At 36.4% G+C, this 18569-nt stretch overlaps 1 protein-coding gene across 1 annotated transcript; it reads left to right on the top strand.

Moving 5' to 3' along the window:
* The first annotated feature begins 6170 nt into the window (after positions 1–6170).
* On the top strand, positions 6171–16569 carry LOC140169690 (patched domain-containing protein 3-like). The gene is made up of 4 exons (XM_072192988.1): positions 6171–6247; positions 7522–8493; positions 9102–9206; positions 14437–16569. The coding sequence occupies exons 2-4, from the start codon at positions 7596–7598 to the stop codon at positions 16209–16211; spliced, it is 2778 nt and encodes a 925-aa protein (XP_072049089.1). The 5' UTR covers positions 6171–6247; positions 7522–7595; the 3' UTR covers positions 16212–16569.
* The last annotated feature ends 2000 nt before the right edge of the window (positions 16570–18569 follow it).

Below are 18569 nucleotides of genomic sequence, written 5' to 3'. Positions count from 1 at the left end.
CAGTTATATCATTTATAGTTGAACTTGAAAAGAATGGTTATTTCTAGCATGTTGTACTTTCCCAATCTAACAAAGAAGCGCCAAACCCTCGCTAAATAAATTAGCCGTGCGTGAAGAAATCTGTTTAAAGGTAAAATAAAGGTTTTCTTGCCATACTTGCAATTAAACTTATATTTTTCTTGGTTATTTAATAATGCCTTTTTGTTTTATTAGTTTGCGTCGGACGTCAGGGCAAAGGCACGGTATGATTGGTTGCTGACCTGCGCAGTTAGCCTACGGCATTTTTGGTCGCGTTGACAGGATGTCATACGCAAACTAGTCTTTTTAATCCAGTCTTCAATTATAGCATGTTTATCTATAATAAATTACTGAGTTTTTCGAATTGGTAAGGCTAAAAACTTCTACGTTTTACATTTTTTCGGAAAACGGATTTTTGCGCTGCGTAGAGTAAAGTCCGCACCCCAATAAAACGTCCAATTTTGTTTTTGTTTATGTTAAGGGTGTCAAATTATGTTAATTAGTTTCAAAGGCACTAGCAGCGCACCTGCATGCTAAAACTTTTCACGCCAGCACAATACACTAATGTTGACATAGCCCGAAATAGCCTGAAATTGGCCTTCTGTCCTGGCATTTTTGTGAAGATACTATGCCTGTAGTCCGGATGGTCATTGATCGATTACCTATTATACAATCACATAGTATTATATAGTACCAGGGACTGTGTATGAACACCTAATTAGTCACACATCAACAAAGTCAACATTTACTCAAAAGGATGAAATGCCCTTTTTGGAAGATTGTCAACATCTCATAATGTCCTTTTTGTAGGTCAAGATTGCCATCATGAACATCTCATACCTATAAGGGGCTGTTGGTATAGCTAAGTGAGGAGGGTATATAGTTTAATTGTGCTAATTATAATATGGTGCAATTGCCTATTTGCCTCTCAAACCACTGAATTGTATTTACCATGAATAGGCCTACTCTGCTCTTTGTGGTAATGCTATATTATCAGCATTGTATGATCATAACTTAATATGAAACAGAGTGTAAAGAAATGTGAATAAAATTGTTTCATCTGCACAGTGGTGTAGCCAGGACTTTTTCAGAGGGGGGGGAGGGCAAATTTCATGGGGGGGCATTGTCACAAATGGGCTAAAAAGTAAAAAGTAAAAAGTATAACAAAATTATCCAAATGGGCTAACAAATAAAAAGTACAACAAGTATGTGCATACAAATCTTAAATATCAGGTTAGCTAGCATACCACAGGGGGCCAAGAGGGAATTGAATAAAATTGTGTTCATCTGCTCAGTAATGTAGCTAGGTGGGGGACAAACTTGGACGTAAATGGTAAAAAATGGCCGAAAGGTACAACAAATTTGTCCAAGCCGAAAGGTACAACAAATTTGTCCAAAATGGGCTAAAAAGTACTGTAAATGCATAAATATCTTAAATATAAGGGCGGCCAGCATCAAACAGGGGCAAGACTTCTCATGGTGGATATGATATGGTGGCAAGAAGACTTATTTCGATCACGATCTAATTGCAATTTCAAGCCATTGATTTATATGGAAAGGATACTAAATATTATATTTCTAAATGATAATCTCCTCTCATAAAATTGTGTTCATCTGCTCAGTGATGTATAGCCAGGACTCTTGCAGGGGGCGCAAGGTACATTTCAAGGTGGGGGACAAACTTGGTCGAAAATGGTAAAAAATGGCCGAAAGGTACAACAAATTTGTCCAAGCCGAAAGGTACAACAAATTTGTCCAAAATGGGCTAAAAACAACAAATTTGTCCAAAAAGGTACAACAAATTTGTCCAAAATGGGCTAAAAAGTACTGTAAATGCATAAATATCTTAAATATCAGGGCGGCCAGCATCAAACAGGGGCAAGACTTCTCACGGTGGATATGATATGGTGGCAAGAAGACTTATTTCGATCACGATCTAATTGTAATTTCAAGCCATTGATTTATATGGAAAGGATACTAAATATTATATTTCTAAATGATAATCTCCTCTCATACCATTAATCACATTAATTACAAAATAATTAAAACAAAATTTACAAACCGCGAAAGACTCTGACCGCGCAAGACGGGTAATCGCTAGTAGGCCCCTATATATAGTTTGTTTTTCCATGTTTAATAAAGTTAAGTGTTATATATGCCTTTGATGAAGACCAGATTATGTTATACAAATTTGAGTGAAATTTTGTTAAACTCAAAGTACAACATAATGTACAAAGCAAAGTCAGATAAAGTTTTTGTAATAAAATCAAAGGTCGTTTTCGTAAGTCATTTACGTAATTTGTACCATGCGATTAGGTAAGAGATACTGTGTATAAATTGCAACATTATACAGGGTGTCCCAGAAAACATTATCGGGCGAATGAATTTGGACGTAAGTCAAGAAATAGACATCAGAATCTAAAAATCAGCGTGTAGCACGTCTTATTTTACATCTTATACGCTAGCTTTACTGGAATCGGTTGACTGATTGCGTAGAAATGAGCGATTAGGGGCTGTGCAATAATTATGAGCCCCCCCAATTTCCAAACGGCTCGCCAAAATCGCTTGCCCCCCCTCTCGGCCCGCCAAAAATCGCTTGCCGCCCCTCTCAGCCTGCCAAAATTCTTTGCCCCCCCTTGCACATGCCCAATTTTTGCGAGCGCAGCGAGCAGGAAAATTTGCATATTTAAGCGTTTCCGTACCGTTTTCCTAAGCCTTTTTAGCGCGTTTTATTTAAAAGGCGCCCCATGAATGTGTGCCAAAAATCGCTTGCTCCCCCCTCTCGGCTTGCCAAAAATTGCTTGCCCCCCCCCTTTCGGCTCGCCAAAAATTTCTTGCCCCCCCATTTTTTTACCCTCCCCAGGTCTCATAATTATTGCACAGCCCTTACATAACGCATGCATTAATGTACTTCATTCCAAGTTTGAAAGAAAGATCATTCAACACAATGCGAACTAATGCGTACGTACTGTCAATGGACATCATATTTTGTACCGTGAAATCTTTTTCGTTCTTTTGAAATAATCTGTTTCTTGCAAAACATTTAATTATATAAAATAGGTTTTGTTCATTTTTGACAATCATTCAACCGAATCAAATAAAATGTGATGCACAATAAAACAGGCTATGCGCCACTTTTTAATTTGTTTGAATCTGATGTCTAGGTCTCGACTTACGTTCAATTTTATTCACTCGGTAATTTTTTCTGGGACACCCTGTATATGTCATGCTACGAGCTTCTAACATTGTCTAATTAAAGAACCATTATTAGGGTCAATTAAGGACTAAAACACAATCGGGTGGCTTCACTAAACTTCTTTATCAAGTGAATTGGCAACACAGCGACTACATGGTAAGCCGATATTATTATTTTGAATGATTTCGTTTAAGTTTGATTAGCAAAATAACTAAGCTTTAAAAAATTGATTCCGTTTTGCACAAAAGAGTTATCAAACAAATGTGGAATTTATAAAGTTCCAAAAACATATTAGGCCTATATACGTCTACGAATATTATACTTTTTTTAGGCTTCATATGTTTTGGAACTGACATTTAAGCTCATCCGTTAATTTGCATATGTTTGAATTTTAAATTGTATTTTGGTCCATTTAAAAGAAATAAAGGATACGGTATAGGCCTATCTATTAGGCATATACTACCCTTAAAGTAGCCATGACGTCGTGCTCATGATGATAACGACAATAAGTAGATATCAGTTGGTATGCCAGAACCAACATAAATTTACAACACTTAGCTGCGATAACCACCGATCGGCAGATAAACTTTTAGCATCGAATTTGTTGCAGAGTTCTATCACCGTTATTTTTTATTAAAGCTTTATCAGAATATTAATGCAATGGTATAGTCGGGGTTATGGGACGCACAATGTGACAAAAAGATCTTGATGAAATGCTCAATGATCTTTAGGGGGGACGTCCCCCTTACCAAAAATCCAAAATTTAGAGGGTATGAATCATGATCGCATTTATGCCGCCAAGTTAGGTCCAATAAAGCTAACATTTGTGAATTGTATGTTTAAATTTTGCATAAAGTGTTTGTGATCTGATAAGACATGCGTATGCCAGTCATTTTATGATCAGCTTTATTTAACCAGACAGGTAGTCAAAAAGTCAATCAATCTATATATGCCTAATGATATGAGAAGCAAGTGAAACTTAGGCTATAAACAGATAGGGACAACTAAATGTCTGCGTGATTTTGATGAATTCATCTGTGAGATCAATTTTGGACAAAAACACTCCTTTTGGAGAAAATCCCCCCAAAGGTGGGGTTTTTTTGGCGGGGGGGGGGCAATTGTTTTCGGACATAAACATTTTTTAACATAAAAATTGAGTCAAAATATTTTTTGACTAATTTTTTATTTATTTAATTTTTTAAACTTTGACCAACTTTGAGGAATTTGCACCAAAAAAAGGATAAAAAATACCCCAAAATCATAAAAAGCCTAATTTTGGCCCAAATTTCCAATACTTTTGGTGAAGTTGATCAAAATAAAAAAATTAATAAAAAACCGGTCCTATATATATTCTTATCTAGTTTTGAAAATTTAAAAAAAAATTAAACCAATAATTAAGCAGTTTAATTTACTGAATGTAGCAATCGTATTCCAAGGTTAAGATGGAAAAATTTACTTGGTTTTAATAATCCTATAACTCTTAAGGGGCCGTGCACCTTACGTAAAAACACTCGTTTCAGTTTGGTTTTGATTCACCCGCAACTACTATTTTAATTAATGCATTATAGGGCACAGTCCCTTTAAATGGCCTCTTAGTTGCATTTTTTAATTCATCCTGGATAACACTATAGGCTATAAAGGCCAAATAAAAAAATAAACATGTTTCACGTCCCCTCCCGCTTCCTTTTTTGAGGTTTCTTCAATTTTATTTTTATTTTTTGAAATTCAGTTATAACTTTTCAAAAAATATGTCTAGGAAGTTAGAGATGCTTTCTATAGCCTTGCTAATTTACAAGAAACACTTTTATAAGGTTTTGTGATAGTTAGAGGGGGCCTATCTCTCAGAACAACAAATAAAAAGAGGCCTCCTCCTTTTTCCAGGCATTATTGTATACGCTAAAATAGCTCTAATTATGGGTATTTGCACTGATTTTGCGATAAAAAAAAAAAAAAAAAAAAGTCCCCTCTTCCTCCTTTTTTTCAAAAACCCGGACGTGAAGCATGTTTTTTATTTTACTTGGCCTAATACTTCTACAACTTCAGCGCAATCATTTTATTGGGTCTTAAAGTAACTACATGTCTTTTTTAATACTCTTTTAAAATACTAGTAGTATACGTTTTAAAGGGTTTACTTTTTCTATTGTTACCCATCTACTGATATTTGAGAGGCATTCATTGACACAAAAAGTCCATAGGGCATGAAGGTCATACCGATCGTGTATCTTTTGTCAGAGTTCTACATATTTCGCTAAATCTGTATACACGGAACACCACACTGTATTGGTAATAGCATGTTTAGATGCATATCTCACGCTTGTGCAATTTTCTACCCATGGATGGAAAATTCGGATTTAGCCGAAAAAATACTAGCTATAGGCCTACTATGAACAAAATGATGATATGCAGTAAACATTACACACATCGGCACCTGTTGATGGCTTGCACTCGTCCATGGTAGATTTTGTTTTAAGCTTATTGAACACTGCACAGGACGGTAAGTAAAACCCCAGCATTTAATATGTATGGTATATAAAATTCAGGTATCAATGGGTATGTAGGTCCGGTCCCAAACAGTTATATATAAACTGTTTGGGACTGGGCTTGGTAATTTCAAAGCCCGGTTTCAAAGTGTATCAGTTTTTGGTCTCCTTTTATATCATTGTTTGCTGAGAGTGAAGTGGTTTACTTACAGCATAAATTACGAAATATCGCCACTGGTGCAGGTGTATTCATGCATGCAACTAATTTGTAATAATATAGGCATATAGTATACGGGAGAGGGAGTAGGTCTACTTCAGTGTAGCTTTTAGTGTTGACCACAGTTTTTGTATTTTTTTTGTAACTATGTATTACTCTTTCAGGCGCATGTTGAGTATCCATGTATAATATATCCAGCTTACTTGCTATTTTAAATTGTATAGTTTGGTAAACTAATTTACTACTTGTTTTTTATATGCAGCCTAGTGCCAAAAGATATGGTTGAAGGACATGTTGAAGAGCTATAATTGAAGATATTGAAGGCCGGAATTGAAGGTAAGACCTAAAAAAAATGATTCGGGTAACTCGACCGACCCTAAAGACTTTTTTTCTTATTTATTTATTTTTTTTGCAAAATAAATAAAAAAAATAAAAATAATAATAATAATAATAAAAAATAACAAAAATAAAGAAAACAAGTTCCAAGGCCTTTATCATACGCAATACAGCTTGTGTAAAAAAGAAGAAAGAAAGAAAAAAAAACAAAGAGAAAGAAATGCCGAGCGACCTACCCTATTTTTTGTGTGTGTTACGCCAATCAAACAATTTCTAATTAGTAAATCTAATTAAAAGTATGCCCCCGCCCACCTCCAGCTCCTCGCTGGTCTCTAGCTCTCTTGCTCGAAGGGGCATTATTTATTAAGTTTAACCCGGTGATAAATGGTTGGGTTTTTTTTTGGGGGGGGTCTCAATGTTTATTGCATTTTCAGCATGTTTAGTGAGTGATAAAGGTTTGTGGTCAATGGTGAACGAGGTAAATGCTTACGCTAACTATATAATGATATTAAACCATAATGTATGTAAAAAAATATTTCGTGTGCACTCTGTCGCTAAGGTAAACAACTTCCAAAAAGTGTTCAAAAATCAAAATTGGCAATCGATCATAATCGCCTATTCGATTGCATTATATAATTGATTGTCATATGAAAATCTATAATTATTTATAGTTATCATTGCAGGGCAAATGACTTGCGTGCGATTTGCATGCACATCATAATATTCTGGGTGGTTTTGTTAGTGTAATGAAAAATTATAATGCATAAAATAGGCATCTCGCAGTATAAGTATATAACCAGGGAACATTTATAATACAAGCTCGTGTCACAAACTTAAACACTTTAAAATGAATGAATAAATAAATTATTAATTAATGAATTAATAAAATATTTATTTAAGTATTTTAAGTATTTATATAAGTAAATATCTAAGTGAATAAGTGAGTAAATAAGTAAATAAATAAATAACAATCGTCAAAGCTTTTTGACGATATTAAACATTTAAAAAAATAAATAAACATATTTTTAATTTTTAAATAACATAACATGCAAACATTATACTGTGCAAACCGATTCCTTTAGCAAGGTGACAGTTTTTGAGCATATTTTACTTTCTGAGCCCATCTTTCTGCTAATATCAGTTACTTATTATTTCTTGGTTCTTTGTTTATCTCATTTTTGTTAATTAGTCACTCATTTGTCATAGTAATTCTGGCTTCAATAAGATAATTTATCAGTAACATTTTTTACATTTCGTTTCTTATTTGTATACAGACATCTGTAGCTAACGGAGTTACTTCACATCAGTTATGTTCATATGATATTGAAATAAACATCAGAAACTAATCATGGCGTGGTACGAAATAATTAATCATAGCCTCAGCTCAATATTTTACTCTTATGGAAAACTGATCACGCGACACAAACGAAAGTTCCTTCTCTGCCCATTACTGCTAGCTTCTCTTCTCTCCCTGGGAGTAATTTGTCTTACTTTTGAAAATGACGCAATCTATTTATTTACACCACCAACGAGCAGAGCACGCGCAGATTTAATTTACATGGAGAAACACTTTCCTGTAGACTATGATGATTTCATTCCGAGTAGAGCCTTAACGACACAAGAAAAGACGGGAAATCTTTACATTATGAGCGCAGATGGCGGGAACGTTTTACGCGGGGAAATCATAAGTGATATTTTACAACTTAACGCTGCTTTTCAAGCCATGGAGGTCACAATTGATAATAACATCGATAGGTTTAATTTTAGCACAATTTGTGCTAGATTTAACGGACAATGTCTACCAGAATTCATCATAAGCTTTCTTTCATATCTAAATGAGAATGGGAATAACTTTTTAATATCATACCCATTTACAGTTTTTCCAAACGGTGAAGCCATTTTTCTCGGTTATTCCCTGGGCGGAGTCACAGTAGCAGACGATGGTTCGGTAGTAAGCGCTCAAGCAATCGCGTTAAACTACATCTTACAATCTGGTACACCAGAACAGGATACCAAAGCACTGCAATGGGAAGAAGCCTTCACCAGATTGGTCGAGTCCTGGAACAGTTCCTCTAGGATGGCAATATCGCATTTGACGTCTCAGTCATTGTCGGATGAGTTGTTGGCCATGACAGAGAGTGTTATGCCGTTGATGATCGTTACATTTTGTATTCTCACAAGTTTTGCTGTGACGAGTTGTATAATGACTGACTGGGTACAAGCTAAACCATGGTTAGGAGTTTGTGGTAAGTAAGATCAGACATTGTAAAATCTTAGAACATAAAACATCTTATACCTGTGTTTACATGAAGTCTTGAGGTAATGCACACGAATGTTTTTACTTGATATAATGTATCACTCTTACAAAAGTTATGCATGTCATGCATCATCATTAAAGGTAGCCTACTTGTTAATGTCCATAATACATAGTTATCAGGCTACAATTATTATGTACATGTACTATACCTAGATAGGTTATGGTACATATGACCTAATTATTACTGGAACAGCCCATTATTCGGAAGGGTCATTCGTCCGAATAGGGTTAAAACTATAGGGTTTAGGACAATTTAGGTTAGGGTTATAGAAATAAGGTTATGGTTACTAACCATAACCTTATCCCTAACCCTAACCTAAACCATTGGTTAGGATTGGGGTTAGCATTAGGGTTGGTGTTATAGGATAGGGTTAAGTTAGGTTTATGTTTAAGTTTTGGGTTAGGATTAGGGCTTATTCTGAAGCTTTGGGTTAGGGTTTTCGGACTAATAACCCTTCCGACTATCGACCTGTAACATTATTACACACCATTCGTTATAATAATGTAATATCGTAATGTGTTTCCTTCTCCATGCAGGTTTAATATCAGCGTTTCTAGCCATTTCATCAACAGTGGGTTTACTGAGTGCCTGTGGTGTTGCCTTCAATCAAGTCGTAGCTTCTATGCCATTTCTTGTTATTGGTAAATATAGTTTCCAAATGAGATCCATCATTTCGTCTGTTTGGTACCGTATAGTTTCCAAATGAGATGCATCATCTCGTCCGTTTGTTATCGTAGTGTCGTAGCATTGAGCTATTCCAGTTGAAATCCATACCCTCTCTCTGGAAGACATGACCTCACACACATATGGATGTACGTATATTTCAAATGGAGCCAAATGGAGTTACCCCATTTGAAATTCACACCCCCTGTGAAAGAGACAAGGTCATGTCTTCCATAAAGGGGTCTATGGATTTCAACTGGAACACCCCATTATATATGTGACCATCCACCACAACTGAGCCCGGATGTCTCCAGTGCCACTATTGAGATATGCTCCATTGAACTTAACAATAAACAATAGGAAACAAAGGATTTATTGACTGTTTTATTGATTTTTCACTACTTAAATGTCAAGTACTATAGACATGATATACATCATTTTAAAGCTAATTTCAAGCAGAATATTTTGGTTGAATATCTCAAAATGATGATTGGCGACTTCAGGGCTCAGTTGTGCTGGATGGTCACATATTTCCTTTTTAATGTGAACAAACATCTGTAGTCCGTATGCCTTCCCTCGAGCTAGAATCTGTGCCTCGAGGCAGTAATTTAGAAATTGTTTTTATTGTATCTCTTAGATGATATTTATATGAAAGTATACATTCTACATCTCCAGAAAGGAAATGACGAATCAAATACCCCCGGCAAATAGCATAACAGATTCCTGCCAAAATGAGCAGTTTTTGAGCAAATCACATCATACATTTATTTTACTTTACTGCCTCAAGGAATGCCACACGAACTATAGTTGTATAGATGAGTTGACTTCTGACGTCATTGCCTGGCAGTATGCGTGCGAATCATCACAATTTCCATTGTTTTTGCCTAGCAGTGCGTGTGCATCATATTTTGTTTAGGGTCCGTGCTTTTGAAACTCCCGCCACATCACAATAAGGCTTGACAGTGTAGTGGTTGTATGCAGTTCGCTCAAGCATATCGATATATCAGTCCCTTGTCTTTCTTGATAAACATTGAGGTCAACTCAACTATATAGACAATCAATACAAACAGTTGGAGGTCCCGGGTTCAACCATCTCTAAAGTACACCAACTCATTGATTTATCAAACTCTTATACTTCCATCATGTCGTTACTTAAGGGATATAGAATGAGCGTTTTAAGCGTTTCGACAGTATTTTATGTGGGACATGCGAGTACATCAGACGTATCGAATTGCATTCTGAATAAGAAGCATGTCTTTCTGATATCAAATAATTTTCATTTTTTGAAATTCACGATATAATACAAATTTTATTATTTAAATTTGATATTTTTCAAATTTTTGATATATAACAGTCCTCGAAATACATTTTATAAATCTAATGATATATTCTTAAAGTGTATGTAGCTGGAAGGAAAAGCCGACGATCAATTGAAAATTTTGACCTTTTATATTGAAGATATGGATTATTTTCCCAAAAAGACATATTTTTTTTGGTGTTTTGGGGAAAAAAATCCACATCCTCAATACAAAAGGTCAACATTTTCAATTGATCGTCGGCTTTTCATCCCACCTACATACACTTTAAGTATAAATCATCAGATTTATAAAGTTTACTTCAAGTACTGTTAAATATCAAAATATCAATTTTAATGATTTGCCATAAAATGTGTATTACATTGCGAATTTCAAAAATCAAAATTATTTGATATCAGAATGACATTCTCCGTATTCAGAATGCAATTCGATATGTCTGATGTGCTCTAATGTCCCACAATAAATACTGTCCAAACGTTCATACCCCTTCCCTTAAACCATGAAATCAGTCCACTCATAATTAACTGTTTTGTCTTCATGGGTTGGGTTAGAAATAAATGGGTTAGCGTTGGGGTTAGATTTAGTACTATTCAACCTTTTATGTCATGCATGCTTGCCACGGATGACAATAAACATAACCTTGAATTGCATTGATCAACATAAGGACGGTTTTAATCTTGATACTTTGTAACCATATATAAATGATGAGTAACAATTGATAATTTCGTCGTCAGACATTAGTAATTCAGCTACAGACCGCAAAATAATTAAGGTACCAGTTATGTTCCCCCTGTGTATTCCAAACAAAGACAAATATGTAAAATTTAAACAAGCAGCCAGTATTTGTGTCCTTTAGTTCTGATTTAAGACATTATTTATTGACATTGGTTGAGAACTACTAAAAGAAACGGTGATCAAAACCCCAAGGAAGTAACGAAATCAAAAGTTGCACTTTTATAGGGCATGCAATGGAGCAAACTGCAACTTTTGAATTGGTACCTTCCTTGGAATTTGGATCATCGTGTCTTTATTTCTTGAATGATTCTAACGAATGCGGTCTTAAATCCAAGCTATAAAAGCAACCATTGGCTGTTGGTTCGTTCTCATTATGACATATCTGTTTTTGTTTTTTTCATAGGATATATAATTATACAATACAATACAAAATAACTGGTATATTAATTATTTTGCGGTCTGTATTCACATTTATTTATTATTGACTTTAAAACAGACGTTGATAACAAAAGTTTGAACAACCGGGTCGTCGAACAAATGGAAGAACAAAGTACACATTAAATATTGCTACTTCAATATTATAAAACGATTGTGAAACATATACATAACCGTCAACGTTTATTGATCAAGCCTTGATTCAAGGTGTTCTTATCACCCTTTTGTTAACGTGTATATCAACTCTGATATTGTTTTATTGGCGGTTCTTTGACCTGATTCCGACGTCAAGATTAATAATGAATAAAGTATTGGCCTAGGCCTCTGCCACGTAACCCACGTTAGACCCTAATTGGAAATTCCAGATATTTTGACTTGATGTATGTGCAATGGCGAAAAATATCTATTTTCTCGGATTGATTTGGAGCTCGAGTGGACATACTACTATTGTACTGAAATATCAGTAAGATCGGAGCATGTTTCGCCAGGGATTAGATTTTCACTAAATCCCTATTGATATTTGCTATTTCTCACTATGGAAGTACTAGCACCTTGCAGGGCCGTGCCACCAGGCTGCTCCTATTAATTTCTAAAATATATACGGTCATTCAAAAAATTCTACCTCCATCATCACATCTCTGTTTTTGATGTGCCAGGATATTGAAATTAGCCATAATTATACACTTAAATCTTGGCTACAAAATAAAAGTTTTTTAATTCAAATGTAATATTTGGTTGTTAAGATATGTATTCTTACTGATATTTCAGGACAATAGTTGTTACCCTAGAAAAGTTCTCCTAAGAAAGTAAGATTGTAAGTTCCAAGTCGATGAGACAGAAAGTGTTTCGCCACACCCCAATGCATGTGCATATGGAAATAAAATCAAAAATATAAATCTTTTGCATACATTGACCTGCAACCAACTTTGGATTTATATATCCATCAATCATTTGATACAACGTTGTGTGTATTTCATAATATTCATTCGAATCCCGGATAAAACAGCCCCTCCTCAAGTGCGTAGCCAGAGGACAGGGGAACAAGAAGACTAAATATTGACAAATGGGGACAAAAATTTGGCTTTGCACCCATTGCAGTAATTTTTTGTAGTTTTGAGAACAAAGCTACAGTGTGGTTCAAGCATGCACCAGTTACGCATTCACCCTACTTATTTCGGATTATTCACTTTAATTTGAATCATTATCATTTGTTCTTGTACAAAGATTGGTGAATTATGTTTAAGGGGTACTACACTCATTACATTTTGGCCCTTTTTTACATTTGTTGAAAAAATTAGAAAAAAATGGGACAAAGTGGTGTGCAAAATGAAGGGGCAAATCTTCTCGTTCTATTGGTGGCATCGGTATCAATGTAGCTTACATGCTTTTAAAGTTAGAAGCTAGAAAGTGGTACACCAGTTAATAATATGGTATTCGTCAGTATGTACAAATCACGCAGTTTATTTCAAAGACTATTAGGTAATTAGACTATGCCATAGTCTATTTTTGATGTTAATCATGATGAAAGCATTCAGTTGAACTCGAAATTATACTGATATTAATTATATCAAAATACTAGTATAAAATTGTTATGAAAAAGTTAATATAATTATATTAGTGACAGTAAAAGTAAAGTGTACGTAGGCTTATATTATTGAATGCAACATATCATAATGTCATAATTGTATTGGCACTTCAATACTGAACAATTCTGATTTAAGAATCTGCCAGTTTATTAATCGCGAAATTCCAGGTTGAAAATAGACTATGGACTTTTGATTTTAAACGGGATTTTGAATGGGCAAAGTCCCTAACACTCACACTGTCAATCATACTTGTTTATCAATCAAATTTAACCGCAAGCAAATACGAGTCGCGTTCATGTACTTATTGACGCGTTCATGCAATTACACAACACAAAGGCGGGGTAGGCCACATACTTGTGTACCATGTAGTTATTAATGGTAATGACAGGTACCCGGAGGATTTAAACCATAACGAGATCAGGGCGACCAATCACAAGCCAGATCCATTTAAAGATGCATTACATCATGGCCAATTTTAGTAGGCCAGATTTCCGACAATCTCATCCATAGAAGCTCATAGACAGCCGTGTTAAGCATGAAAACCGCAATCCAATGTCAGTAGTCCACTTGGGAAGCTAACAAACAGAGGGAGTAGGGTGACTGAAAAGAACAGATGTGAAAATCTATCAATTGTGCCCACATTAATTAAATCAGAGTTTTAAGCTTAAATACAATATCCAGAGTATGCACAAGGGGCAAGTGGACTACGGGGTAGTCTATTAGGTAATAGAAGTACGCATAGTCTTTATTAAAGACCCTCGGGGTCCGGAGTAGAGCACAGAAGGCGTGAAAATGCAGCGAGTGCGTTAACCGCTATATTTTCACCAAGTTATACTTCCACACATGTTGCAGATGCCACATGAAGCTTATCCACTCCCAGGCTGTTACTGTAGAGCGATTAATTCATGCAAACCACATAATTGTAGCAAACCATTTCGGTATAAATTTCCCGAAATCAATTGCAAAACAAACCGAAACTACACGTCACATCGTCAACGCGCACGCTCGACTTGCCAGAGTTGCCAGAGTTGCGCATTACCGATGTGCACACTGACAGACGTGATGAAATATTATAATTTTTTAACAATGATTTCTTTCAATGTGCGTTTACTCTAATTTCCATTGTTGTATTTCAGGTGTTGGCATTGATGACATGTTCATTATGGTTGCTTCATGGAGACACACTGATCGTCGTCTAGCGGTAGAAGAACGAATGGGATTGGCCTACTTAGACGCAGCCGTCTCCATCACTATTACCAGTGTCACTGACGCACTCGCGTTCTGCATCGGTGCCATTACACCACTACCGGCGGTACGCATATTCTGTTTGTACGCCGGCGTGGCGATTATATTTGATTACCTTTTCCAAATTACTTTCTTTGGCGCTTGCATGGTTTACACAGGACAAAGAGAGGCGGATGGAAAGCATTATTTGACATGCAAAAAAGTGTTACCAAAAGATGAAGCACCGTCTACTTCGTACCGAATATGGTGCGCCGGTGGAGTGTCTACGACAGTCACTGCAGAAGAAGGAAAACAGTCCGAACAAATTATCACGCAATTCTTCCGAAAGTTTTACGGTCCATTTATTGTGAATCCAGTAGTGAAGATGTTAGTAGTGGTTTTGTTTACTGGCTACCTTTGCGTTGCTGTTTGGGGTTGTTTACATATCCAGGAAGGCTTGCAACTTAAAGATATATTCGCAGACGATTCGTTCGCGCGAAAATATTATCAAGATCAGGGGGAGTATTTCACTGAATTTGGCGCCGCTGTTTCGGTGGTTCTCGATACAAACCAAAATTACTGGGAGAAAGGTATTCAAAACGAAATTGAACACATCACTATGGACTTCGAGAGTAGTCGGTTTATTCACGGAGAAAAACAACACACGGAATCATGGGTACGGGATTATCTAACGTTCTTAAGTGAAACATTAAACACAACGAATGTCGATCAAGAATTATTTGTGCAATTGTTACGCGACGAGTTTCTAACTCGGCCGGAGTTTCAAAACTACAACAAAGATATCAATTTTAATTGTGAAAAAACTGAAATTGAATCATCACGGTTTGTGTTAAAGTCTACGGAAGTAGTGCAATCTACTGATGAAATGGAATTTATGAGCGAAATGAGACACAAGGCCGACTCAGCGAGTTTATCACTAACAATATTCTCGCCAACTTTCATTTTTATCGAGCAGTATGTCATCATAGTTCCAAACACAATTCAAGCCCTTCTAATAGCAACAGGATGTATGTTTATAGTAGCGCTTTTCCTAATGCCACATCCGGTCTGTGCTGTCATGGTTACCGTTTGCATCGTTACCATAGAAACAGGAGTCATCGGTGTCATGTCGCTGTGGAATGTCAAACTTGACGGTATTTCTATGATTAATATAATTCTTTGCATCGGTTTTAGCGTTGACTTTTCCTCACATATGACTTACGCTTTTATAACTTCACCGGGTAAGACAGGCAACGAACGAGCTATGGATGCGTTACATACTCTAGGAACACCCATCCTCCAAGGTGGTTTATCAACAATTTTAGGTATCAGCGTACTCTCATCATCCCCTGCCTATGTCTTCAGAGCTTTCTTCAGAACTATGTTCCTCGTCATGCTCTTCGGGCTCTTCCACAGTTTAGTCTTCCTCCCTGTCTTTCTTAGTTTTCTAAACACAATTTTACCACGAAAGACAAGACCTACACCGGAGGTGGGTGAAATTCAGATTGAACCGTCCAGACAAGCTAATAATGCTTACAGTCCGATTCCTAAAGACAACGTGGAGGACACTCAACCTTTGAAAAATAAAGGTGAACAGTCTTCTGTTTGTAAAGAACAGGTTTATATTTTGTATAATGATAAACGAATATCACTTGACTCGGTTGCAATTAAAGAAACAGTATTATAGTATTATAAAACATTTTGGGAAACTTGTCACTATTGGACTATTCCATTTGAAATTCACACACCTCCTGAATCTGGAGTTAACAATGATTACCAAACCTTTAAATTGCCAAAGAAAACAGTTACCCTCTAAACATTACCAAAAATACGTATAGAGTTTATAATGTGTTCCTTACAACTGTTGATGGCGTTTTGACTCGGCTAACTCCATTCAGGCCGGAATTAGCGAAGCGGAAAACTAAAAGCGAGGATGATTGTGTAGCCAGCTACCCAATTGTCATCGCTTTCAGTTTTCCGCTTCGCTAATTCCGGTGTGATCATAATTAGCCGAGCCAGAACTTCATCAATCAACTACTTCATGTGTGTGGGGGTGTGGTGGTGGTGGGGGGGGGGGGGTTAAGGGGTTGATTTGTTTTTAATTCAATGGTTCTGGGAATTATTCAAATTGTCTCAAATTGGACATAACTGTCATTATTCTGGTACATTCCAAATATAGTCCGAATAAGGCAATTAAATCAAGCAATGACAACAATTTGTTCTGATCGTCTCATTTATTTATTTTTGTTTGAAGAAGATAGCACTACAATTTTCGTAGCAATACATATTTTGTTGTGATTTTCGAATAATAACGAAATAGAGGTTATACTGACGGCGCGATGATCGGTTGTTTGGAGGGTATTATAAAATAATTATATCATCATTGTGCTTTGAGACGAGGAAAACCCTGAAAGGCGGAATTCGATGTTCAAAACACAATGTTTAGATATTTCACAATACCAGAAAAATAACTGATGCAATGTCATTACACTCATAACCGTCACTTTTTACTTTTTAAATTCAATCTGCGTCGCATTTTCTTCCCTTAGATTTGAAAACAGAATACAACTTTAAACTTTACCTTTCAGTTTTCCCTGTAAAAATCGAACAACCTATTAAAGAATTACGGTTGGCAGAACAGGCAGGCTTCAGAGCAGGAAGAAGTAGCACAGAACAGATATTCTACCTTAGAATACTCCGTGAAAAATATCTCAAACACCAGGAGCACCAGGCAAAATTAAAAATATTGTGGAATGACAACATGTCTTTGTTGACTTTAAGAAGGCGTTTGATAGGGTGTGGCATGCTACACTTTGGACCGCCGTATGAGGACCTATAACATCAACCCAACACTAGTGCGTACCATCGAACAGCTGTACAGCAAAGCCATGAGTGCAGTAGTGACAAATGGAAGTATAGGTGAATGGTTCGAACAACAGTGTTGGTTAGACAAGGATGCCTGCTATCACCAACGCTTTTCAACTTATTCCTTGAAAGAATCATGACTGATGCGCTTGGGATCGCTTACTCGCTTCACTGATGATATAGATGGCTTAGCTGGCAGTGAGTAAGAACTAAAATCCCTGATTAATAATCTCCATCAAATATCACAGAGGTATGGAATGGAAATAACCGCAGAAAAGACCATACTGATGACCAACAATCCATCAGGAAAAGTGAGGAAAGGTTAGGCATATAGCAACTAGCTTCAAATATCTTGGTGCGATGATATCAGATGAAGGATCAAAACCGGAAGTGCTCTCCAGGATCGCGCAAACAACCTGAGCCATGGCAAAATTAAAAATATTGTGGAATGACAACAACATCTCTCTGTGATCAAAAATCAAACTAATGCGGCGCAACCGTGCCATACCCATTTTCCTGTATGCTTGCGAATCGTAGACACTGACAGCTGACTTGGAAAGCACTGGAGTTGAGGTGTTTGAACTTTCCGTTAGATCCTAAAAAGCTCATATAAAGACCACGTGACCAACGAGGAGGTACGGACCAGAGTGCAGCAAGCTATTGGTCCCTTTGACGACCTAATTACAATCGGGCAACGTAAACTACGTTGGTATGACCACATCTGTCGCTCCTCTGGGATAGTAAAGACAATCTAGTACAGTGAATGGTTCAAGAAGAAGAGGAAGACAGAAAAAGAGATGGGAAGACAACATAAACGAATGGACTGGTTTTAATTTTGCCACATCACAGAGGGCAGTGGAGGACAAGACCAGATGGAGCGAGATTGTTCAGATGTCATCAGTGGTGTCCCGTCCGTTAGATTGTATTTGTTTATTTCTTTATGTGTAAGGTATTGCATCTTTTCATTTTTTTAAAAATAGTAAATAGCCGTATCGTCCTGACAAATTGTTTAAATATTGTTTCGTATAGCCTGTAGAAAGGTAACATGGACTTCACCTTGTGGGAAATACAAAAATATGATTGACTTCGTCATAGCTCAACAGGAGAACATAAGTACCATCCAGAATTGCCGATCATACTGCTCAGCTGATGTGGGCTCAGAATACAATCTAGTGATCGC

Source organism: Amphiura filiformis, chromosome 14, assembly GCF_039555335.1.
Source record: "Amphiura filiformis chromosome 14, Afil_fr2py, whole genome shotgun sequence".
NCBI classification, from domain to species: domain Eukaryota; kingdom Metazoa; phylum Echinodermata; class Ophiuroidea; order Amphilepidida; family Amphiuridae; genus Amphiura; species Amphiura filiformis.
Note: the sequence above shows the minus strand (reverse complement) of the source record. Positions and strands in the feature narration are given on the sequence as shown.

Coding starts and splice junctions, on each gene's coding strand:
- LOC140169690 (XM_072192988.1), top strand. CDS start 7,596: ATGGCGTGGTACGAAATAATTAATCATAGCCTCAGCTCAATATTTTAC. Junction 8,494..9,101: donor ACCATGGTTAGGAGTTTGTG/GTAAGTAAGATC, acceptor TTCTCCATGCAG/GTTTAATATCAGCGTTTCTA. Junction 9,207..14,436: donor TATGCCATTTCTTGTTATTG/GTAAATATAGTT, acceptor GTTGTATTTCAG/GTGTTGGCATTGATGACATG.